The sequence below is a fragment of the Pyrgilauda ruficollis genome, unplaced genomic scaffold (assembly GCF_017590135.1).
Source record: "Pyrgilauda ruficollis isolate IOZ18807 unplaced genomic scaffold, ASM1759013v1 scaffold72, whole genome shotgun sequence".
NCBI classification, from domain to species: domain Eukaryota; kingdom Metazoa; phylum Chordata; class Aves; order Passeriformes; family Passeridae; genus Pyrgilauda; species Pyrgilauda ruficollis.
This window is the reverse complement of record NW_024529044.1, coordinates 3,161,761-3,184,699: the sequence shown is the minus strand read 5'-3', so window position 1 is coordinate 3,184,699 and position 22,939 is coordinate 3,161,761. Positions and strand designations below refer to the sequence as shown.

The following is a 22,939-nucleotide window of genomic DNA, read 5'->3' as shown; positions in this document are numbered from 1 at the left end:
CCTGCCCCACACTAATGAAAGCAAGAGTGACATCATCTACATTAGCAATAACACATTTAAAGAGATCTTTGTTAGCACCACACAAGAGTGAATTCTTCATGAAGCACACCTGATCTTCCCTGGATTGCCAAAGAGTTACACCCAAATCCACTTTTCTACACATCTGCACTTCAAAATAAACTTGGAAGCATACAAAAGGTGACTAATACTGGAGACAAAACCAGATTCTATCAGGTTCACCTAGCAGAATAAAGGTTTGGGGTGTTTTTTTTGGTTTTGTTTTGTATTTGTTTTAGTTTTTTATTCCCCTCCACCCTTAAAGGTGGAAACAAAGCCAATAGGAACTCTGGGAGAATTGCCTACATATCAGAATTTCACCCCTACATTTTATTAATGAAAGTAACACACTGTGGTCCAATTAAGTCATGTTTATGGAACATCTAGCCCTGAACTCTGACCTCTCCTACACCATCATTGGAGCTAGAGACACTCAGTAAGCTGAGACAATATACTTATTCCAGTACATTTACTCCTGAGAGGTTCAAGTTAAGTACCTCAAACCAAGTTTTTCCAAAAAGCTGGAAAACAGGACTACAGTTCTTCCTCTCCACTCAAGACTGTTTCCCCTCCAAACCCCACCCTGCACAACCCCTTTAAGGGACAAAATGGGTTCCTGTAAGTAATGACTTTAGCAATAAAGGGACAGCTGATTGCAAGACAAAGCCTTCATTTTTGCTCTCTAGGGCAGGCAACTGCTTCAAAGCATTTCCTGTGCTCTATCTTAAGGATACCTGAACACGTATGGAACTGGTTAACTGCTGTACTTGCCTCTACTCCAAACTATTACTTACAGTTAAGCAGCACTACTAGTCTTTAAATAGTTCTCCAAGAGGCTGAAGCCAGTTTAGCTCAGCTATGCACAGGGTAAGATTAATCAGATTCTACAGGAAGTACCTGGAGAGAAGCAGCAGTTCCTTGGTCCTGTAAGAGAAGGTTGCTGTATGCAGAAATCAGAGCTTGGGGTGACCAAGCTGCTTTAAATCCACCATCTCCAGCATTGCATCTCTCATGGTTTAGACCTGCATTCATGCCATTATGTATTTTTGACTAAGTTTACTTACTCAGTCAGTCAGCTTTTGAGAACAAGTGACACAGTTCAATTTGATGTACTGACAATACTTTATTGAACTTCAAGTAAGTCTTCCTTAAAAGCCTGTTCAGTGTATTTATTACTGCAACAGGTCATGTAGAAGGTAAGAGGCTATGGGGAGGCCTGCAGAGCAGTGGCTCAATGCTTTGTGTGAGGCCTGAATTGCTCACATGCTCTTTCCCCAGAACAAGGACAGAAACAGGAAGTATTTACAAGTGTATCTCAAAGAATGAGGTTTACATTTAAAAATTCACAGATACATGTAGAGTTTGAACTGTTCAAGTATGTTTCAGTTGGACAAAGTGCTACAGGACACAGAAAAACCAGTAAAGGCAAGAGGAACTATTAAGACAAAGAGGTGGCAGTCATTTGTGTGCTAAACCACTCATAGGTGGTTGCAGTATATGCAAGACCTAGAAGTTGAAAGAATTTGGGGTACTGTCCTGGATTTGGAAAGTGTAGCTGTCAGCAGTAGAGTCTGGTACAACATTTTGGTCTTCCTCTTCCTAGAAGGAAAGAAAAGAAGAAGGTTGGAATAGCAGTAGCATTTGATTCTAGTAGTCAGTGCTGGACTAGATAATAAAAGTGGAAGAGACCCCTGAAGCCACTTACTTCTGCTGAGAAATATTTCTCAATGATGGAGGATGAGGCCCTGTACACTTGTTCATTTTCATGTGACTGGAGAGCTTCAATTCTGTCTAGACCCCCACACTCCTCAATCATGAGGCAAAGCTTTTCAGTCTCATTTATCTTCTCAGCAGCCTGCAACAGAAAAGTGTGGAATTACCTCCAGAAAGATATACAGCAGCAGCTACTGGAAAGCCATTAGCAACAACATGGACAATACTCAAGTATACTGCATCCACATACCAAGAAGATGTTGGAAACTGCATCCAGGATAACAAGCACAGTTTTGCTGTCTTTAGTTGAGAGAAGATTCAGTAGGGGTTCAAGAACACCAGCCTGAACAAGGTACACGATCTGGTCAATTGTTCCACCGCTTGTGTAGTTTGTCACAGCCCACACAGCTTCCTTCTGAGACTTGAAATCCCCCTGCCAAGGTAAAAGCAGAGTGTTTGAACACAGAGAAGTAATAGGAAAAGGCTCAACATCGTAAATATAGGCTTTGCTTACCTTCCTCAGAACACCAATGAGATAAGGCACGAGACCGTGGTCTACAACTCGCTGGATCTGATCCTGACGCCCAGCAGTGATGTTGGACATCGTCCAGGCTGCTTCTTTCTGAATGTTGTTTTTATGATGAGAAAGGAGACTTGGGAAGACAGCCAGTGCTCCTGAGTCAATAACAACCTGTGTCTGCTCATCAGTACCAGTGACAATATTTCCTATGGCTCTTAGTGAAGGAGTCTGAAACAAAGATGAATGGAATACTTAGGAAAATTGTTCAAAACTGGATTAGATTGTAGTAAACACAGCTATACTTGATGGCCACCCACTCTAACCTTCCCAGTTAACAGCATGACTGCTATGTATAATAGGGGTTTGTGCTCCTTGTTAGCATTCCACAGGCAGACACTCATGTCTGCATGCAGAGACTGCACACCTTCCAAGGCCAGTCTGCAAACAACCACCCATGACAGAGCTTAGGGAAACTACCTGCTAAATACTAATGCAGTTTTATTATGCTCTAATTATAGTGTGTACAGAGCACACTTGTGAGCACTGTCCCTAGAATTTGGATCTGAAACAGCAATTGAAAGGCAAGCTTTAGTGAATGTTGACTGTTGTGCTGGCCTGTGAAGTAAATCCAATGATTATGTAAAGCAGCTCGATAGTCATCAGCACCACCAGTCTGCCTCGTGTGGGACAGCACCCAGGCAGGACAGAAACTGATGTCTCACTTCACAAAAATTAGAACAGGCACCTGACTCATGTATGAAAAGAGCCATTCAGCTCCATGGACACTACTCTCCCTAACTTGCTTGATTTGAATCATGGCTAGAACTTGCACAGCAGCCTGCATATCCAATCACTCACCATTATTGGCAGTTCACTACATCCCAGGAGTCTCACAAGTTGTGGCACCAATCCAGTTTTCACAACAACTTCTATCCTGTCATTGGAACCATCTGTGAGGTAGGAAATTGCCCAGCATGTGTCTGCCAACACCTCAGGGTCATCGTGGTGCAGGAGCCGGACAAGAGTTGGAAGGATCTGCTGGATGGCTTCTATGGGAGGTGCAGGATTCTTATTGCGACACAGGTTTGAGAGGGTCCACGTAACATTGCGTAAATATCCAGACTGCAAAGGTTGGAATAAATGGTTAGCAATAATCCAGCTAGGTTCTACTTAGTAATTGTAACTTGAATCACCCTGCACACTTACAGCCAGGGAAGAGAGGTCAGGAACAGCAAGGAGACTCAGCAGTGGCTCAATTGCACCATATTTAATAACCAGGTCTCTGTAGGTAGAACCATCCCCTGGAAAAAAAAAAGAAAAAAAATCCAGGTGAAGACGAGAAAAAACAGAACATGTGTACACAGAACCACTGTGTGTTAGAGGATTAATTCTTCTAGTCCTTAAGAAGGGCTGGATAAAATAAGAAGGAACGAGAGGAAAAAAGGACTAGTGCCACAGTTCAGTCACATGACAAGCATGTTCAATCAAGCCACTGAGCTTCACCTTTTGTGTTGGAAGAGGTAATGTAGAGTTTTTTTCCTAAGAGTTCATAACCATGCAGGTCTTGCATGTTTCTTTGGAGACAAATCTAAATCCTGCACTAGAACTTTCCCCACAATATGGGACTCAAAATGCATTATAATAATAAGCTGCACGATTGGGCACTACAGAATAATGCTGACAGCATGTCAGAGTTTGACTGAGAATTCTATTGCAAGGTATAATAAATACCTTATAATTGGTTTTAAAACTCTAAGGACAAACTAAGAAAATCCCAATTATTTGAGTCACTGCTTCCTGCCTTCCCCCTTTTAGTCAACACACAGAGCAGAGCTCACTGCTGAGTCACAAAAACACTGTGATGTCTGAAAAAGTTTTGTGTTGTAGCATGATTAGAGAGCCATCAAACCTGAGCTGAAATCTGGAAGCAGTGCCCACAACACAACCCACAGGTTGGGCCAGGCATTGCATGAGCTCTGAAGACAAATTTCCTGCTTGCTCTGCAATGCAGGGCATGTCATGACTGGAAAGCCATTGGGGCAGAACTCCCAAGCAGCTCAGCACAGGGCATGGCACAGCAGGAGTGATGTTGGAGTGATGTCCTCCCACCTCAGACAAGGGCACAGGTCTGAATTAGAGAATTAAAAAAATTACTACGTTGGAAGAAGCCTTCTTCTCAAAAGGCTGACTTAGAACAGAGGCTAGACAAAGTTAAAGAATAAAGTAGGTATTTATTAAAAGGCCTCAATGGATACTCCATGGGCAGTACAAGAGCCTGGCAAGGGCTACACCAAAGATGAACCCAAAATGGTCACAAAAGGTCACGAGGTCTGACAGCTTTATAAGTTTTGGTCCATTTGCATATTGGAGTTAATTGTCCAATTATAGCTTTAGGTTATGAAGTTCCATCCCCTTTATTTTTCTCTCTTCAATTCACTGTTGTTTATACTTTTTGGGCCTGGAGGTTGTAATAGGTGTCCTAGGACAGGATGGAAAAGGATTGTTTTGTCTGCCTACCCTGTGAAGGGAACTTGCTAACACTTAATATAAAGCTCAGAGTTATACACTAAAGCAGCACAGAATCTGAAAAATAAGAAAGCTAAATCTTAAGGCATCCTCAGTTGTGTGTAAGAGTGCTGTCCATTAGAGGTGACAGTACAGGCCTAAGTTGTTGATGCAGATGTAGTAGTGCTGTCCTGCCCTTGAGAAGCGATTCATGCTGGCCTGGCTGCAGGACCTTAGATGGCAAGACCCTCCAAGTGTGCCTATTCCAAGTACCCACTTACCTGGTTGCCTCTGTTTTCCTGAAGGGGAGAAGTAGCATCGTCTGGTAAAGTGCTCACATTTCTTCTTTTCAGCATCTGGTCATCTTTCTTAGCTTTCCTCAGCTCCACATTGACTTCGATGCGCCGCCTTCTCATCTCCTGGAGGAAAAACACTCAGAGTAAGTTCTTGGCTTTCAAAACTTAAAGAGACAATGGCTGGCTAAAGTACTAATTGCACCAGAGTACTCACTGTGCTGTCCTTTCCTTTGTTCTTGAACCTGTTCAATCGAGCTGATGGTGTGTTGGCATTCTCATTAGTAGACATCTTGCTTGTTAGATTTTCGAGCGGGACAGATAAAAACAAGCCTGAAAACAGAATAAAGGCAAGTTTACTTCACAAAAGTTAAATTTTAAAAATTGGATCCATACTCAAGAATGAGGCACTTGATTGTATTAATACTACAACAACATCTGACTTGATCAACAGCTGTCTCTTTAAACAGCCAGATGCCACAACAAGCTCCAGCATCAACACAAAAGCAGAAGACACGGTCACGCGATTTTAAGATACTTTAAACCAAACACTATTAGTTATTATTTTCAGGAGCAACATGGATTTTCCTTTCCACAGACAATACACACACGCTGTTAAATACTATTTTCACTATCACATACCTGTGCTGCACAGGATCCCACCCAGCCCCACTCCGACCTTTTTGGACGAGAACAGCGAGCTCTCGCAATGGGAAGGACCCCGGAGGGCGTTTGCAGAGCGGGTGCAACCAGCAGCACATAACAACGGCTACACGGGTAACGAAGAAAACCCCCGCAGCTCGGCCATGCCCAGCATAAGAACCGGCTTCGCTTCGGCCACAGCCCCTCCAGAGCGACAACCCGCGCTAGCACCAGCCCTGTCAGCCCCAGTACAGACAGCGGAGACGCGGGAGGCTCCGGAGAGAGGCCCCGGAAGGATTGCAGGCACAGCACGGCTCTTTCCAAAAGGGCAGCGCAGGGCCCGCGTCCCCGCCACCCCGGTCCCGGCCCCCGCACCTCGGCCGGAGACGCCGCCGGTCGCTCCGCTGCTGCCGCACGCTGCCACTGCCCACGCCCGCCCCACGCGGCATTTAAATTTCCCGCGGCCGCGCCCTGCCATTGGCCAGTTCGAGCCAAAGCAGCCTTCTGATTGGCCGGTTTGAAAGCAGCCCGGCTCGCGATGACGGGGAATGCCCTCCCGGAAGAGCCGGTCGGACGTGACGTACTCACAAGGTCCGGTACTACAGCTCCCGGCGTGCCTCGCGCAGGTAGAGCCAGCAAGCCTCTGTGGGGCGGCGCGGGGCACGCCGGGAGCTGTAGTGCACGGGGCCGGGCTCGGTGATATCCCGGGACGGGAGCGGGGGATCGGAGTGAGGGAATTGTATCCCCCGGAGGGGTCTCGCTGTGAGCGGTTTGGGGCAGAAACACCCATTCCCTCAAGCAGAGCGCAGATTCTGCCTCAGTAACCAGCGGGGCACCGCAGGGTTCCCCTGAGACAAGGGCGTGTAGTGACAGGATGAGGGGCAATGGCTTCAAACCGAGAGTGGGTTTAGATGGGATATTGGGAAAAAATTCTTTCCTGTAAGAGTGGTGAGGCCCTGGCACAGGTTCCCAGAGAAGCTGTGGCTGCCCCATCCCTGGAAGTGTCCAAGGCCAGGCTGGATGGGGCTCCAAGCAACCTGGGGTAATGGAGGGGTCTCTGCCCATGCCAGGGGGTGGAACTGGATCAGCTTTAAGGTCCCTTCCAACCCAAACCATGCTGTGATTCCATGATTCCATGGCTCCATGCCTCACTTACTGTCTCCTAGAAATGTGGTGCACAGAAATGCAAAAAAAAAGGAGCTATGAGATCTCAGTTGAAAGCAGTTCTACAGCCATCAGGGCAGATGAAAACCAAATCATGTGGAATAACAAAAGGGAAGGAAGGATTCCTGCCCTGTGGCATGGCCTGAAAAGGGATGAGATTGTTTCTGATGGTTTGGCCTGCTCATGAGGGATGGAATACAAATCACAGGAGACATTCAAACCAAAGAACTATAGGGAAAACATGACTCTGACAGCAACTCTGACATTTTGAGACGCCTATAAGGTACAACACAGGGAAGTGTCAGGTATGCACTGACACATATCAATATGTCTGTGTGCTAAGCCATCACATTAAACCACTTATGTCAATCTGTACGTGCACAGAGGTGTGGAGGATGTTTGCTGAGGAGGAGGAATTACCAGTGACATCTCATAGCTGGTTTTGGGCCTTGCAGCGCTGAGCTTTGTAAAAAATATCCACCAAAACAAACAGAGCAGGGAAGCCAAGAGAAGAGAAAGTACATTGCTAAGAAATGGAGATATTAAACAAGAGTAGTTTGACAAAGAAAAAAAAGGCAGTTTAAAAGCAGAAAGACACCTGCTTTCCTGAAGGACTGGAAGGCTGGCATGAAGAAGTTCCATTGGGTCATGAATCGCTGGCAGTGCATGGTCTGGAGCAGCGAAATCTGGGTGCAGGGATGGGTGTTGGGGAGGGAGAGGGCTGGCAGTGCCTGGGATGCCCGAAGGGGTGTGTGCGAGGTGCTGCAAGCGGTGTGGGCTGTGAGGGAGGTGACAGCTCCGAAGGCTTTTACCAGCACAGTGAAGCGACAGAGAGGTGGAGGGAGACTGGGCAGCTGGGGCAGGACAGCGGCCAAGCTGCGGGTGAGGTTGTGGGGCAGCAGAAGGCGTGTGTGAGGCGGCCAAAAGGGCCGTGAGGGGTCACAGAGCCCTGAGGAGGTGGGGGGGGCGGTGTTCCCTGAGAAGGCCGAGTGTGGAGCCACCGGGACTGGATGGTGTTACCGGCCGCAGCACAGGAGCCAGGACCGGGCCCGTGAGGGGAAGTTTAGAGACGCGGGACAGCGCGGTGGCGGTGTGTCCCCGGGACAGTGCTGGGCGGTGGCCGGGTGTCCCCGGGACAGTGCTTGGCTGTGGCCGGGTGTCCCCGGGACAGTGCTTGGCGGTGGCCGGGTGTCCCCGGGACAGTGCAGCAGCCCGGGCGGGTCCCCTCAGGCGGCCGCGCGCGGGTCTGACAGCGACGCGCTCGCGCCGAGAGCGGGAACCCGCTCTGAGGCGCGGGCGGGGCCGCGGACACGCGCTGCGGGGCGGCGGCATTGGTCACCGCGACCAATGGTGTGCGAGGCGGGAGGGGCGTAGCCAACCCGCCGCGAGCGGGGAGAACGTGACGGTCCGCAGTGGGGCGGAGCCGGGCCTGGCCGGGCGGGGCTCTTACTGGGCGGCGCACGCAGCGTATGCTGGGTGACCCAGTGGCCTAATGGATAAGGCATCAGCCTCCGGAGCTGGGGATTGTGGGTTCGAGTCCCATCTGGGTCGTGCCCTGCTCGTTTTGTGCCGCTTCTTTGTGGCCGCGTCGTGCCCGGGACGTCCCGCTCTTTTACCCGCAGCTGCGCCGGGCCGGCCCACGAACCCATCTCTGCTTAGGTACCGCGTCCTGCGTGCGGCAGCCAGCCTCTCCGCGGGGATCCTGCGAGTTAGCCTCCTTCCCCTCCCGGAGTCCCGGGGAACGCCCGGAGGTGGCCACGGCGGTTTCAGTCCCTGTGTTGCCCAGCGCAGCTGGGAAAGCTTTTCCATCTCCACTGCATCCCGGGGCTGCTGGAATGCTGGGAGTGCTCCAAACACCACTACCGTGCTCTTAATGGGGATCCTGCCCAGGCAGAGTCTGGGAAAACCGTGCAGACACAGCCCTACATGAATGAGGGTTGAATTGCACCACCAGCTAATTCAACACAAAAATCCTTGGCATACAGGTCTGTGGGATGCTCATGTGTGTGTACATCCATCTGTCCATCCATCCATCCATCCTCCTCCCCGCTCCCCAGTGCTAGCACTCACACTCCAGCTTCTTCTTGCTGCAGGTACCTGCTGCTCACCAAATCAATGGAGGAGCCCTCCTCTCCCTCATCCTCAGTTTACATTCCTATTCCTGTAATAGCTATCTTGGGATAGTTCTGGAATTAAAATGTTTCAAATAACAGAGGAAAATAAGGATTAGTAAGTGCTGCAGTAGAAGTGTAACTCCTTGAGCAATAGATGTGGTGAAATGTCATTTATTTTCCATGCTATTCTGGTGCACTTTCGGTATCTTCACCCATGGCTGCTGCAGACAAAGCCCTGAGCTTTTGGGAATCCTATTGAAATGTTTAATTAAGGCAAGACAAAACAAACTGCTTAAACTAAGCAATGCTGAATCCCATGCCACAGGCATTGCTGAGGGTTAGATTTTCCTGTCAAGGGTGGGTTTCAGGAGCCTTTCAGTGCCTTTATGGAGTTTTAAATTGTTGATTGTCCCTTACAGTCATGAGCAGCTTCCACAGCACCCAGCAGCAGCTGGTGAGTTAAACTGTCACAATGGAAATCTTGTGTAGCAATAAGGTCACTTAGAAATAAGCCTTCTTAATTCAGTAATCCAAATCAGGGTTGGCTTGGTGTGTGAAAATTTGCAGAGTTCTTCATGATGGCAAAGAGAGATTTAAAAATAAAGCTGTGTGGGATCAGCAGAGCTTTCCCTTGGACTAGACAGTCACTACTGCATTTTTCAGTCTGAAAAGAATCACAGAAACTGGTTCCTGAAAGTAAAAGAGGAGATTAGCAGCTGTATCACTGGAGGTGGCCAGAAATCCCCGGATATGTTCCATTGCCCTGCACATCCTTTCCAGACCCTGCATCCCAGGGCTCTGGTGTATTCCAGCATCTCCCAGTCCCCCCCAGAACACAGCTCTCCACAGCCAGCAAAACCAGGCTTGTTCCCTACGATTTTTCCCTACAGAATGCCAGACGAGGGCAAGACTCCCCAAAATAAAAATCTGCTGCCGGAACCACGTGTGGGTGTGTTATTCCCAGGACACAGGTGATGCAGCCAGGGGGTTGTTCCCTTTGGGAAGGAGCACATTCCTCCAGGCAGGGCTGGTGGAGGCAGCAGCTTGGTCTTGCTCCAGTGGGTTGTCCAGCCAGTGATTCCCGTTTCCCCTCAGGCTGCCTCTCATTAGCATGGATCGGGGGAAGGGCATAAAAGACTCCAGCTCATTTTGAGTCTGGAAAAACTTTACTTCAAAATGACAGCCCAAGTGTTCTGGCTCCTCTGCTTTGTCATTAGATCATCTTCTGGTAAGTCTGTTACCTTCGGACGGGGCTGGGGCACGTCTGCCTCGGGAAGCAGGGGAGGCTGAGGACATTCCTACAAACCCTTGCCCCCCAGCCTGCAGCCTTTTCAGCAAGTAAGGGCTCAAGAAAGAAACATTTCACCGTGTTTGTGGGATGGGAATGTAGATTGCAATATTTAATTTGCCAGCATTGGGAAGAATTAAGAGCACCTGGCAGAAGCAGGCAGGGAACTGGTGCTGCTCTGTCCTGCCAGCCACCAGTGGCAGGTGAAGTTGGATTTGCTTCTGCATCTGGGATTTTTATAATTTGTATGTGACCTTTCTTTTTTAGTCCCCTTCACCTGTAACTCCAGGTGTCTGACTGACTTTAACATGTTCAGTGTGCCCTGTGTGCCTTGCAGCAAGCCGTCCTGAATGGATTTGTATGGGTTTTAGTGCCTCACTGACAGAACAGAAATAGCATTTACATCTGTTCCACTGAGTGTTGGTTATGTTGCAGTCGTATTTCTGAGTTTGCAACAACTAGACAGGAATATGTTGGTACAGGAGGAGGAACCTCAAGGTCCTGAACATATTGAGCAGAGAAAAATGAACTATTTCTTGATACAATCCGTGACTGAGAAGGCGTGATAAAGTGGTAGAAGAGTTTATTTACACACCCAAGTCTGAGACACCTGTTCAGAGGGCACAGCTTCACACTGAACCATCTCCAAACCCCCCTTGCCTGCTGCTTTCGGCAGCTTGGACTTCTTCCACCCCTCTCTCCATGGACATTCTTTTGACTTTACGTGTGGCCAGCCCAAATATCAGGGAATCTTTCCCATGACAGCAGCTGGTGAGAGCACAGGGGGAGAAGTGGCAAGGTCAGCAGTTGAGTCAATTATAGGAGATAAACCAGGACCTTGTTCATCTGTGTATGTCAAATCTCTTCACACAAGGAGCTGGGATCAGCCTCCTACACAGGATAACCACGGCCGTGAGCACCAGACAGAGGCTGTGTGTGGGTGAGCTGTGTGAAAACTCTGCTGGCTCACTCCAAGCCTGCAGGGAAGGTCTAAAGGAAAAGGAAAATAGACTGCCAGGGGAAATTTCTCTCCTGCCTGGCTAAATATTTTGATCACTTTTCTTTGTGAGGTTCAAGAGATCAAGGTGAAGCTATAAATGAAAGTGTAGGCGATTGCCCAGCTTGTGTGAACAGTGCCATTACGTTATTTTTTCCCCTGGATTCCCAGACACTTCCTCTTTCTCAAATGTCCTCTCAAATTAAGCAAAGCCTTGAAATAATTATTACTCAGCAGCACTAGCCTAATTACTGCTACTACATGCTCAAGTCAGAGATCCAAAACTGTGGATAAAGACCCTTCCAGTAGCATCCAAAGGCACTGAAGAGTCTGCATGACACTGTCAACAGGCATCCCATGCATGGGAAAACCAAAAAGTTCTGCTGTCATGGTCTCTTAAACAAGCATCCCAAATGCAACGTGAACATTGTTTCCTCAGATGCTCCCTGGAGATTCAGGGGTTTGAGAAAAGGGTTTGTTTTTAATTTGCAACAATAATAAAGTAAAAATGCAAATCTCCTGTTTTGTTCATACAGCTGCATTCCCTGTACTGGACCTTCAATGTCTGAGTAGAGGAACGAGGAGCTCTACTGTGCTTCATCTATTGAGCTATTTATTTATTTGAGCTAGTTTTTTGTTGAAGGCCTCACTTATGGATTAGAGCCTCAAAATCTTCCCATTCTGAAGCACTTGGAATAAAAGACTTAAAACACTGATTTTCTCTCTTTTTTTGCCTGTAGGATCCCTGCTGTACGCTGAGAAGCCCGGCCAGGCTCTCAGCAAAGATGTTTTCAGCGCAGCTCAGGTGAAGGCGGCAGCGCGGGGCCCGGGCAGCGCCAGGGCGGGCCGGCTCCCGGCCATGGCCCCCGCGGCCCCTCAGCAGCCCCGGCCCCCGGGACTCCCTTCCCTCGCCTCCGACAAGAAGAAACGCGCGGAGCCTTCCCTGGAAAACAGCACAGGGCCGAGGAAGCACCTCGGGCAGCACGGAGCGCTGCGGGCGCTGGGCAGCCCGGCCCCGGGGGCTCCTCCCGGCCCGCCGGACCCCGGCCGGGCCAACAGGCCGCGCACGGGCCGGCGGCGGGCCGGGGCCGCCAACAGCGTGGGGGCCCCGCGAGCCGCCCCGGCCCGCGCAAAGGCGGTGTCCCTGCTGGAAACTCATCCTTTCCCAGACTCGGAGCCCGATGATCCTGACACGCCGCACCACTCCAACCGAGCGGGGAAGGGAATGCCCTCCAAAGAGGCCGACCCCTCCAGGAGGAGCCCCAAACCCTCGTGGGTCACCAACCGCTGGGCGCCCAGCGCCGGGTACCGGGCCGCGCTGAGGGGAGGTAAGGGACGGGCTGCCGGAGCGCCCCGAGCTGCGCCCCGGGCCCGCTGCTGCCCTCAGGCTGTGCCCCTGTTGCAGACGGTGACAAGGAGAAGGTGTGCCTGAGCGAGTGCGGGAAGGAGCGGGACGAAGGGGAGGCTTTCTGTGCCAGCGAGTTCGGTAGGTGCTGCTCCCCTCAGCCCACAGGACAGAGCACCTTCTGTCCACTTGTCACTGATACTGCACTGCTGCTTTTAAAATACTGTGATTAAGATGTGGTAAGTATGTTAGATAATTACCAAGTATTCAAAAAGGACCCATCACAACTCTTCACAAACATACTTACATTACCCTTTCCCTAGCTTGGGCTGCCCTTTTTTCTGTTTCCTCTGGAGGAACAATGTCCTTGGGACTAGTCAGTGGAACTGAAAAGACCAGTTGTTTTAGATACTCTCAGATTAAACATTGGAGCTGGGTTATTTATCCATTACTACTTAGAGCAAGTTTGATTTTGGGGATTGAAGTTTGAAATTAAAATAAAATGGTGAACCAAACAGAAAGAAGGCTGTGATCCTCTCTCTAGAGAGTATTCTTCTTGAAGTTCCTTAGGATTCGGTGTCTTTAATCCTTGTGTTCACAGTGATGTAACTAAAGGTGGCAGGAAACAGCCTGGTATTTTTGTACAGACTTTGTTTAAGGACAAGCATTTTCTGACTGAAACACTGCCTTGTGCTTACACAGTTGTGAAACAGATACCAACTTTTTCTCACAGTATTTTAAGAGATAAGGAAAATACAAGCCCAGTGGTAACAGATGTTTCCATTTGTAGAACATAAACACGTTAGGAGACATCTGTTTTCTCTAAATGGAGAAGTCAGGAAGTGCTTTCTACAAATGCTGTCCTGCTTTGGTTTTACCACTCTCACACATTCCTGTCCAACACGGGCTTCACAGCAACCCGACCTCTGTATGCTTTAGCCCTTAACAAACAGCTCTGCTCCTAAAGTGAAAGGACAGGTAGGAAAAGTCTGAGCAACAGATGAGCCAAGGTTCCACAGCAGCCATCCGAGAGAGCTTTTCCTTTCTTTATATATTTACAGTGCAGATAAAAGAATAAATGACTGGATCCGAGTTCTCCCCCTGAGGCAGGTGTAACACCAGGTGCAGTAACCCCACTGACACACAGCTGTTTTCCCAGCCCTGCAGGGAAAACTCAGCTCAGCATTTGCCAGAGCCAGAAACTGGGAAAGCAGCATGAAGTGACTGTCTGAGCTCCCAACACAACCTACTTGTGCCCCTGTCTCTTGGTATGACAAGGGCCTTTTATTTCAAAAGCCAAAGTGTTTCATTACCAGCTTGGCTTTGTACTTCATTGGGAAGTTTTAAATTTCAAAATTTTAGTTTGTTAGGTAAATATGCTCACTTTTTATATGTCAGGATAGAAAATGGTACTAAACCCATTGCCTTCTTCCCTAAGAAACATCTCAAACCTGTAAAGCACAAGGTTTGCAAAGCAGCAAAACTTTAGGCAATGACCTCACCAAATGTGATTATTTGAATTCCTGCTGCCCACTCCGGAGCCAAAGGATTCCTGCTGACACTTCCTTTACAGCATTTCAAATTACAGCCTTCAGACATACCCTGAAAATTGCCACGATATAAAATCTGATGCTATTTTTCCCTCTCCCTTTACCCAGCAGTGAATGGAATTGTTTATAACCTGGAAAGCCTGGGGAATGGAGTGCAGTGGATTACCCTCTTGGTGGACAGTGATGGACTGTACAAGATGAGCCGCCTGTATGTCACTCCTGACGCCGCCTTCTTCCGAGTCCACATCTTGGTTGTGGATACTTTGAACTGCAGTAAACCATGTCCAGACTTTAAACTTGGTAAATCATTCCAGCTAAATCCATTCTGCTATTTCTCTGCATGCACTGCAATCTCAGTCTGCCCTACTTTAATAGGCTTAGCCTGGGTTGTTGGGAAAATTTGGAAGAAAAGTGTTTACTCAAAGTTGAGGCCTTTTTTCCATCCAAGTTTCTCAAAACTTTTGCAAGAGAACCAGCTGCATTAAGAAGTCAGGTACCAGTGCAGCCCTTTCTTAATTCTGTCCAGTTCCAAAATGATGGCAAGTTTTTCAGGGTTCCTAAAACAATACAAGCAAGAGCTTAAGCTGGTGTTTTTGTAAGTCATTCCATTTTCCTTGTGTGAGAAACAACTAATCACTCTGAAAACTTAAAAAGGTTTATTAAACCTTGACAAAAATACAACAAAAGGACTATATAAGGGAAAATTCGCAGCACTGGGAACTGCCCGAGTTGGATACCATGTGGCTGGCTCATCTTCAAGATGGATGCTCAGTCTTTTACACCCTGGGGGGTTTCATCAGCCAGCCCCAGCCATTCTCACAGTCTGTCAGTCAGCTCTTCTTTGCCATTTATTGGTGGAGGCTGCTTCCTTGTAACTTGATTGGAGATCAGGTGTTGCCATGCCTCACCCTAAGCACCAAGCTTTTCCATTCCCCCCTGCCCCATGCAAGGGACACACGTGCACAGCTTCTTCTCCCTGTCCTGGACCACCCTGGCTGTCTGATGGCAACACTACGGGGGGTGGGGGGAAAGGGGACAATGGGGAGAACAGAGGACACCAAAACTGCAACAACATAACTATACATCACTAAAGCCTTTCTTAATATCCACACAATAGTTATCCCTTAATTGCGAGAGCAAATCATCTCATTATCCATCTATAACAGTTTTAAGTGCAAGTTTATAAAATACCAGCACTTCCCTCAACAGTAAATCACCATTTCCCTGCCAGCCCCACCCCAGGTCCCAGCGGAGCTCAGGGTGCCCCGTGTCCAGGATGTTTCCACAGGCACAACTTCGCGTCTGTTCCCGGGGCTGGTGCCCTCGGAGCGACCGCACTGACTCCCCGAGGCTCAGCAGCCCTGTCGGTTTCGTTCCTGTCGTTGCAGGCAGCCGGTACATCGTGATGGGGCACATCCACCACAAGCGCCGCCAGGTGCCCGCCGAGCTGCTGCCGGCCCTGCGCGGGCGGCTGCGCCCGGGGGACGGCTGGGTCGGCAGCGGCAGCGGCTACGTGAGGAGATTCAACAGGAAAAGGGATCTCAGGGTGAGGGCAGCGCGCTCCAAGTGTCCTTAAGGCTCCGGGGGCTCCGTCCAGGACGTGGGAGCAGCGGGATCCACCGTCGGAGCGCGCCTGGCCGCGGGCAGCGCTCCCGCCCGGACCCGCGGTCCAACACTGCCTTTGTGCTGCAGCCGACACTGGGAGCCTCGAGCAGGCACCCCGGCGAGGCTCAGCGCAGAAGTCACTCTAGGGAATGTTAACCGGCCGGGAATTTGCTCCAGCTGCTTTCAGAGCCACAGGTTATTGTTGCTTCCCCTGCTGCAGTGTGCCCTGAATAATCTGTAGTAACTGTAATGCAAAATTCTGGCAGTTTTTTCATCAGTACACAACAACTGCACTTTGAACCCTTCACCTTGAACACATTAGATGATACCACAACTTTATCTACACAGGATGTTCACTGTGCTTTCACAGTTCTGCTTAATGCATTTGATTTCAGAGAAACCAATACCACTGAGTACCATTTGTATTATTTTTGTCTCATCAACCATGTCCATAGTATTTCTGAAAATTACACCATTCTTCCAGCAGAGCTGGATGTTCACACAAAGCATACAGAATAGAGTGTAATAATTTGAGTATATGAGCACTGACTGAAAGCAAATCAAGAACTGCAAAACACAAATGCCTGGTTGCATTTACAAGTGATGGTGCAGGGAATGCAAAATGAGCACGAGCTGCACAAATGGGTGTGCCAGGGCACTTCGTCCCAGAGCTGTGCTGAATGCCATTCCCCAGGAGAAATATTGCCAAGCTTGTACTTGCACAAGAGTAAAGTCACTTTTTAAATCAAAAAGACAATATTTTATTACCTTTAGTGTGGTGAAATTGAGATGTTTGTTGTTCCCAGTTAGTATTCACAAATAATAAGTCTGTACAGGAAACTAATAAAATGCTCATGAGGTTCTTCTTTCACTGTCTCCTGGGTTCTGGAAGACCCAAAAAACTTACATAATGATGTTGCACAAAGGCATCTCCTTGTGTGACAAGTTGGCTGAGGATTTGATACGTATTTATATTAAGAAATGTAAAAAATGCAGTATAGCTTAAAACCCCACATACTCAGCGATATGATGAGACCTGCTGCAGGAAGCAGTGGCTTCTATAGAAGCATTTTGTTTTGGAACTGGGTTTCTGACACACTGTACTTGTCACACACCTCTGCAGCTTCATTTGGTGTCACTGGAAAGCCACGGAGCAGGGGATGGTTTGGGCTACACTGCATCAAGTATTTCCTGACATGGAGCCAAATACCAAGAGCAAATCCCCTATTTGGGACCCAAAGGCTCTTACTGGAGGATAGAAATTTACTCACAGCATGAGTCTACCTAAGAAATACCATGTCTCCCTTTTGGTATGTGAAAGACTTTGCATGGAACACAGCATGGATTGATGGAATTTTCCTGAGAAAATCGGAGGGGGTTTTGATTTGGCAGGAGGACTGTTCTGGCAATGAATCAAAGCTCTGGAGTGACTGGGAGGGACAGAAGGAGGAAGGGTTACAGTGCATCTCGAGTTTCTTTGTTTCTATTTTCAGGGGAAGTCCAGGGATTAAGCAGCAACTCCTCCAGGCATCCCCCGCCAGAGCAGCAGCAGAGCCCCACTCCTGTTATCCTGCTGCAGCCCAGGGCGGCGCGGGCACAAACCAACCTGTGCCTCCCTGGGCCTGGCTCTGGGAAAGGGCAAACACAGTGCTAAGGACATCCCAAGCCTCAGTTCAGTGCCCATAACTGACACAAAACACTGGGATACAGATGTTGCTCTGGGAGCCTGTAAAGTGATTTATCCCACCTTCTCTCCCTGTGTTACCAAGTCCTCTTACCTTTCCCTTCTTCATTGGAAGGTCCCTCCTTAAAATGTTCCCACAGCAGCTGAGCAACAAATCCCTGTGTGTCACAGTCCCACTGAGACAGGGCTGGAGCAGGAGCAGGACTGTTGCCACCAGGCTCACCACATACTAAACACACCTCCTGAACAACAATTCCCAGACCAGGTCTTGCACTTGCTATTCCAAAACCCTCCCAGCAATAACCATCCTGGGAACGGGATGGCATCAATGGCACTCATGTTCAACAGCTGCCATGGTAATTTTGGGACCTCACAGTCACTAATTTCCTTTCCAGCAGGGTAAGTATGGAAAATTCTGCTGCCACCAACCAGAAATCTGGGTGTAAAGGAATAACTGCTCTCACCCTGCCTGTCCAGGAGTTTACTTGAGACTTTTGGGTAAGACCAACTTCTTACTGTACTTTAAATCTCCATTAACTTCTGCATTAACTAAACTGAGATAGAGGATAATTACTTCAAATTTGAGGAGACAGAAAAGGAAAAATCAAGCTGGCACAGTTCACATCATCAATATCTTACAACATATGACCATTTCAAAACAACTGTTGCAATAATTTATAAAATACAAAGAACACAAGGACTGAGCAGAGATCACAAATGTTATGACCTTTATGCTTGATGGCAGGAGGGGATTAATTACAAGTGATTTATTTTCTGTAACACCATTTAACTATAAAACATCACCACTAGTAAATCCAGAGAAGTACCTTGACCTGCCCAATGGCAACTGAACACACTGAAACAGGCTCCCATGGAATCACAGAATGGTGTGGGTTGGGTGATTAATCAGCAGCACTAAATTGCATGTATGGATTATCTCCCTAATCAACCAAGACCTATATCCAATAACATTATCAATGTTTCATTAGAAACACCACCAAATCCATGTCAAACACATTACTTTATTTGTCTAGGATGATGTGTCCTATAAGGTACAAAAAAGTACTCTTCAGTTTGCCACAATTTGTTAAAAACAGCAATCTATTGCCTACAGGTAGGAAAGGTTTAAACCATGTCAATATGGATTTAGGTATGAATAAATAGTACAGAAATGCTGAGAAGTTGGGATGAGATGCAGGATATGTCCCAGTGCTGCTAAAGGTGAGATTTTTCCTTGTCCCATTAAAACACAATGCTTACAATATGCAGCATTTTTTAAAAACATCAAAGGACAACATAACCTAAATGCAACTACTCTTCTTTGACTTTCAGAAGCATAAATGGATTATTGTTTCCACACTGAACAATTAGTAATTTGCACAGATTGGTTAAACGACAACATTTGCATGTACAAAAACACACGGGTTTTTAGTAGATAAAATCCCCCCCAGAAGAACCTGAACACCTGAGCTGGAAGTGTAAGAAAGGGTGGTCAGTAGCAACATCTTTTTTAAGAAAAATAACAGAGGAGGTTCTTGCATAGCAAGGTGTGAGGTTAAACCCAAAAGGAGCTTATCCATAAATCAGGTAAATCCCAGACCACTGTAGAACAGAAGCTGACTGTGAGTTAGTGCAAAAGCTGGTCAGGTGGGTGAGGAACTGCAGAGAAACCAGGGCTGGGAACCACAGACAGGTACCAGAGCAAGTCAGTCACACCCAGGAAAGGAAAAGCCTCCTCATCTGCAATTTGCATCTTCTTGGGCTCCAGTTCAGCCCTCAGGGCAGCGCAGGAGCCCCCCAGGGACACAATCACAGGTGCTACTCCCCATTCCCAGAGCACCTGGCAAAGGTCACTGAGCTCCAGTGGGCAGGAACACCTCACCAACAGCTCCTGCCCTGTGGGAATGTCTGACCAGGCTAACAGGGCTGGAACCACCACCAGCTCCTGCCCTGTCCCAGCTGGCCAGTCCTTCAGGCACCTGTGGAATGTCTGGTGGGGATGGGGCCCACTCCCTGGCCATTCCCACCCCTGCTCCTGCAATCCCTACACTCCTGCACAGATCCCCAAAGTGTCTCACACACGTGGCAGCGCACACTCAAACACACCTACTGCTGTGGGGAGAACAATGATCTCCATTTATTTTGTTTCATATACATCCATATTTTGAATTTTAATACAAAAGAAAAAAAAATTAGAATCTGACAAATGTTTACAAACAAGATACCTTCAAATAGATTTTACTCAGTTCAGTCTGGTGCAGAGTAAATGACAAATTGTACTGTTTGTTATATTCAAGGCAACAGAGTCTGTAGTCCATGACCACTCAGCCCAAATTTTATGCAAGCTTGTTTTTATCTACCATGAATGATAAACTCCTTGTTGATTCCCAGTCCTGTGTGTGTGCACATGTGTACATAGCAGCTCCTTTCATAGAAAGAAAAGACATCTAGAGGTCTTCTTGTACTTTTACCTACAGGAATCATGTTAAGATACAGAATGGATTACATGGAACCAGGGCTGGATTTTATAAGAAAAAATAATTAGCTGACAAATGAGGGCAGCAATAAAAAAGCGTCTTTTTTGCAACAATAAATAAATACAGTCAAAGTTTTCTGTGTGGACTTTAAACCAGCTTCTTCACTGAAGAACAGACGTGGCATTTCCATGGAGTTAAACGTGACCCCATTTACTGTATCTTTTTTCTTGCTCTCTTTCTCTCTCTCCTTCAACAAAACAAAGTTTTCCTGCTTCTGCCACAATAGTACAACAATTTGATCTTGACAAGAAAGTGGTGCTGCTGATTTTTATTTCTTTGTCCTTTGGACAAAATAAGCCAAGAATATAATCTGACTGTTGTGACCAATAAAAACGCAGTTTACATCAAGTCTTGTCAGGATAACCTGACTAAAAACATCTGGCTCCTTAATTAAAAATTGTCAGACAACCAGATCCTTGCTCGTGTGTTTGGTTAACACGCTGAACTCTAAGAAGCTGTAGACTGCAGTTTGTTGTTATGGGACCTGCAGAGTACAGAAGAAAGTGAAGAATTAAGCACCCTTTAGTTTGGAGAACACAGTTGCTGCAAGGTGTAGCCAAAAATAAATCACAATAAGGGAATTATCACCATGTTGCTTTCATTTATTTTTTTCCCCTTTAGAAAAAATAATATTTCCTGCTCTGAATTTTAAGCCCATTTTCTCCTCCAGAATAGAACTATTTCAGTACTTGTAAAATGCAGTGTGTCACTGGGATATTCCAAAATGCCTGAAACCATTTTTACTCACATATTTACATAATAGTAGTCCATCAAATAGAAAGCAAAAAGACATTTTTTCGTTTTTAATATTTATAATAAGGTCTACTTTGCTTAAATTTATTCAATAAGTCTTTGGATTAACTTAATAGGAAAAAAAAAACTGAACAGGCATGTTAAAATCACATTTTTCTAAGCAGAGTTCAGTGAAACTCCTCTTTGACATTCACAGTTTTATTAGTGACTTAAACTAAAACAATAAAATACAAGGTTTCCACGATGAATTTTTCATATTTCTCAATACAGTATTTGAGGAACAGAACAATTTTTTTGTTAATACAATTATGTTCACCAGTATGACTGCTGGCAACAGAAACAACATTTACTTTTTAGACAAATGATCTGGATTTTTAGGGCAGTTTAATGTAATTGGATTGTACAGTAAAAGAAAGTGACCCCAACATCCAGTTCTGATTCCAGTTAAAAAGTTCAGACTAAAGATATCACAATCTGCAAGAAAAGAAAAGATGGATGGTATAAATGAAAAACAAGAACAAAAAAGATGCAGCAGTGAAATCAGTGTGCAAGCACAGGGAGTGCTGGGGACCCAGCTAATGGCAGTGACACAAACATGGGTTGAAAACTACCTGACAAAAATCATTCTTACAGCATTGAACTGGAAAGAAAAATGCATATTCTTTTTCAGGAATGTCTATGTAAGGGAAACACTTTACATCAGCCCTTCTTCAGGAAAAAAAAAAAAAGTTTAATTTTGAAAGGTAAATTTTGAATTAGGTTTCATTTTTTGTACCCTACTTCAAACCTAACTTACTCCCCTGTTTCAAAGGTGATAAATGATAAAAAGATGAGAGGAGTAACACTGAAGTATTTTAATTTCTTTCATTGGATTATAAGCTTCACAGCAGGATTGTCTCTTACTAGCATGAGAAGTATTTACTGCAGAGTAGAACATCAGCACAACTCAGACACAGTATTTGCCCTGATCAGAAATTACTAAGTTTTCTGCAGCAACAAGTTGAAGTATCACTCAAATTTTGCAAATTCATGATACCAGCCAAATTTTTAACAGCTCCTTTTGAATAAACATTCCAAAGTAGCCTTCACAAAATCATATTTAAGCCTTAATTTTGACAAAATTTTCCAGGAAAGTGCATGGAGCAGCAAAACCCTGTGCAAACACAAGATGACCTTAGAAAGGAGATTTCAGGGGCCAACACAACACCTGTGGTTAGGAACACTCCAGCTTACCTGCTTGCCTTAAATCCTTTCAGTTTCTGTACAAAGAAAGACTCGAGAACTTCTGCACACTGGTAAAAAGGGGAGTCACTTGGATTGTAGTAACGGCAGTTATCAAAAATTTTGGTCATGTCTGCCACAAACTCCGTGACCTTTTTGTAGTAGCGTTTCAGGATTCTTTCTTCCATGGTAGCAAGGTCTTTAAAGAAACCAAAGATTATTTAAATGAGAGACTTTGATCCTAAACAGAAATCTACATGGTCAAGACTGTGGGAAACAAGGCATGATCCAGATCAGAGGCTTTTCCAGGAATGCTGCTTGTCACTGGTGACAGCAGCAGGTCTCCCTCAGAAGAGACCCTTAGGCATGAATATGTTGTGTGCAGGTAAATTCAATAAAATGCAAGAATCACCATGACCAGGGAAAACCTTTGCAAGGAGCTCACACTTTTTCTGAAGAACTGAAGGGAAAAGAAGGTCAGACAATCAGGATCCAGGTACCCTGTACATGTAACAGCTATCACCTACTGATTATTCTTTGAATTCCTGCCTTGCTTTGAATGAGCTATCAACTGAATGAGTTGAGTGAGCTATCAATTCTCATGGGCATGTGCACATTACACATGGCACAGATGAAAGATTTCAAGTGCAGGGTCATGCAAAGTGCCAGAGCTCTCATCCTTACTGACCAGACACATTAAGGAGACAGGAATGGTGATGTGAGTAGTAACTGTCCTATTCTAATGCAAATATCAATTAAAAACAGGGAGAGGAACAAAACCTCTCAAATAAAAATACTGAGTACATGTCCAGTAGCATTTCCAGTCAGAAAAACAAGTATCTGCCCTTGCAAAAGGTCTTAAGGTGCTTATTTTGTAATACCAGTGATGACAGAACGTGTGCAAACAACTGCAGATGGGTCTGGATTACCTGGTGTATTTTACTCAGATTT

At 46.5% G+C, this 22,939-nt stretch overlaps 3 protein-coding genes and 1 non-coding gene across 15 annotated transcripts in view; 2 read left to right on the top strand and 2 right to left on the bottom strand.

The window, feature by feature from the left end:
- Nucleotides 1-1,160: 1,160 nt before the first annotated feature.
- LOC121363392 (importin subunit alpha-1-like) lies at nucleotides 1,161-6,231 on the bottom strand. The gene is made up of 10 exons (XM_041485678.1): nucleotides 6,106-6,231; nucleotides 5,306-5,421; nucleotides 5,077-5,214; nucleotides 4,560-4,575; nucleotides 3,497-3,591; nucleotides 3,149-3,412; nucleotides 2,285-2,518; nucleotides 2,021-2,203; nucleotides 1,763-1,912; nucleotides 1,161-1,656 (listed from the first exon to the last, which is right to left on the bottom strand). The coding sequence occupies exons 1-10, from the start codon at nucleotides 6,206-6,208 to the stop codon at nucleotides 1,564-1,566; spliced, it is 1,392 nt and encodes a 463-aa protein (XP_041341612.1). The 5' UTR covers nucleotides 6,209-6,231; the 3' UTR covers nucleotides 1,161-1,563.
- Nucleotides 6,232-8,372: 2,141 nt separating this feature from the next.
- On the top strand, nucleotides 8,373-8,445 carry TRNAR-CCG. The gene has a single exon. It is a non-coding gene; the product is annotated as a tRNA-Arg (tRNA).
- A 1,708-nt stretch (nucleotides 8,446-10,153) lies between these two features.
- Nucleotides 10,154-17,758, top strand: CUNH17orf58 (chromosome unknown C17orf58 homolog). 2 transcript variants are annotated; one of them, XM_041485649.1, is made up of 5 exons: nucleotides 10,154-10,236; nucleotides 12,034-12,621; nucleotides 12,699-12,779; nucleotides 14,300-14,488; nucleotides 15,577-17,758. In XM_041485649.1, the coding sequence occupies exons 1-5, from the start codon at nucleotides 10,185-10,187 to the stop codon at nucleotides 15,762-15,764; spliced, it is 1,098 nt and encodes a 365-aa protein (XP_041341583.1). In that variant the 5' UTR covers nucleotides 10,154-10,184; the 3' UTR covers nucleotides 15,765-17,758. The 2 variants fall into 2 exon arrangements, with proteins under 2 accessions (XP_041341583.1, XP_041341582.1); XM_041485648.1 differs by having other exon boundaries at nucleotides 14,297-14,488.
- Nucleotides 17,759-19,592: 1,834 nt separating this feature from the next.
- The window catches only part of BPTF (bromodomain PHD finger transcription factor), a 52,708-nt gene continuing 49,361 nt past the window's right edge, over nucleotides 19,593-22,939 (bottom strand). For 9 of the 11 annotated variants that reach the window (XM_041485621.1, XM_041485629.1, XM_041485622.1 and 6 more), the window contains 2 exons: nucleotides 22,001-22,187; nucleotides 19,593-20,498 (listed from right to left, as the gene is read on the bottom strand). In XM_041485621.1, coding sequence (XP_041341555.1) covers nucleotides 20,462-20,498; nucleotides 22,001-22,187 — 224 coding nt within the window. In that variant the 3' untranslated portion in view covers nucleotides 19,593-20,461. Of the gene's footprint in view, nucleotides 20,499-20,949; nucleotides 21,242-22,000; nucleotides 22,188-22,939 lie in introns of those variants that run through there. The other 2 variants (XM_041485630.1, XM_041485631.1) reach the window with 1 other exon arrangement.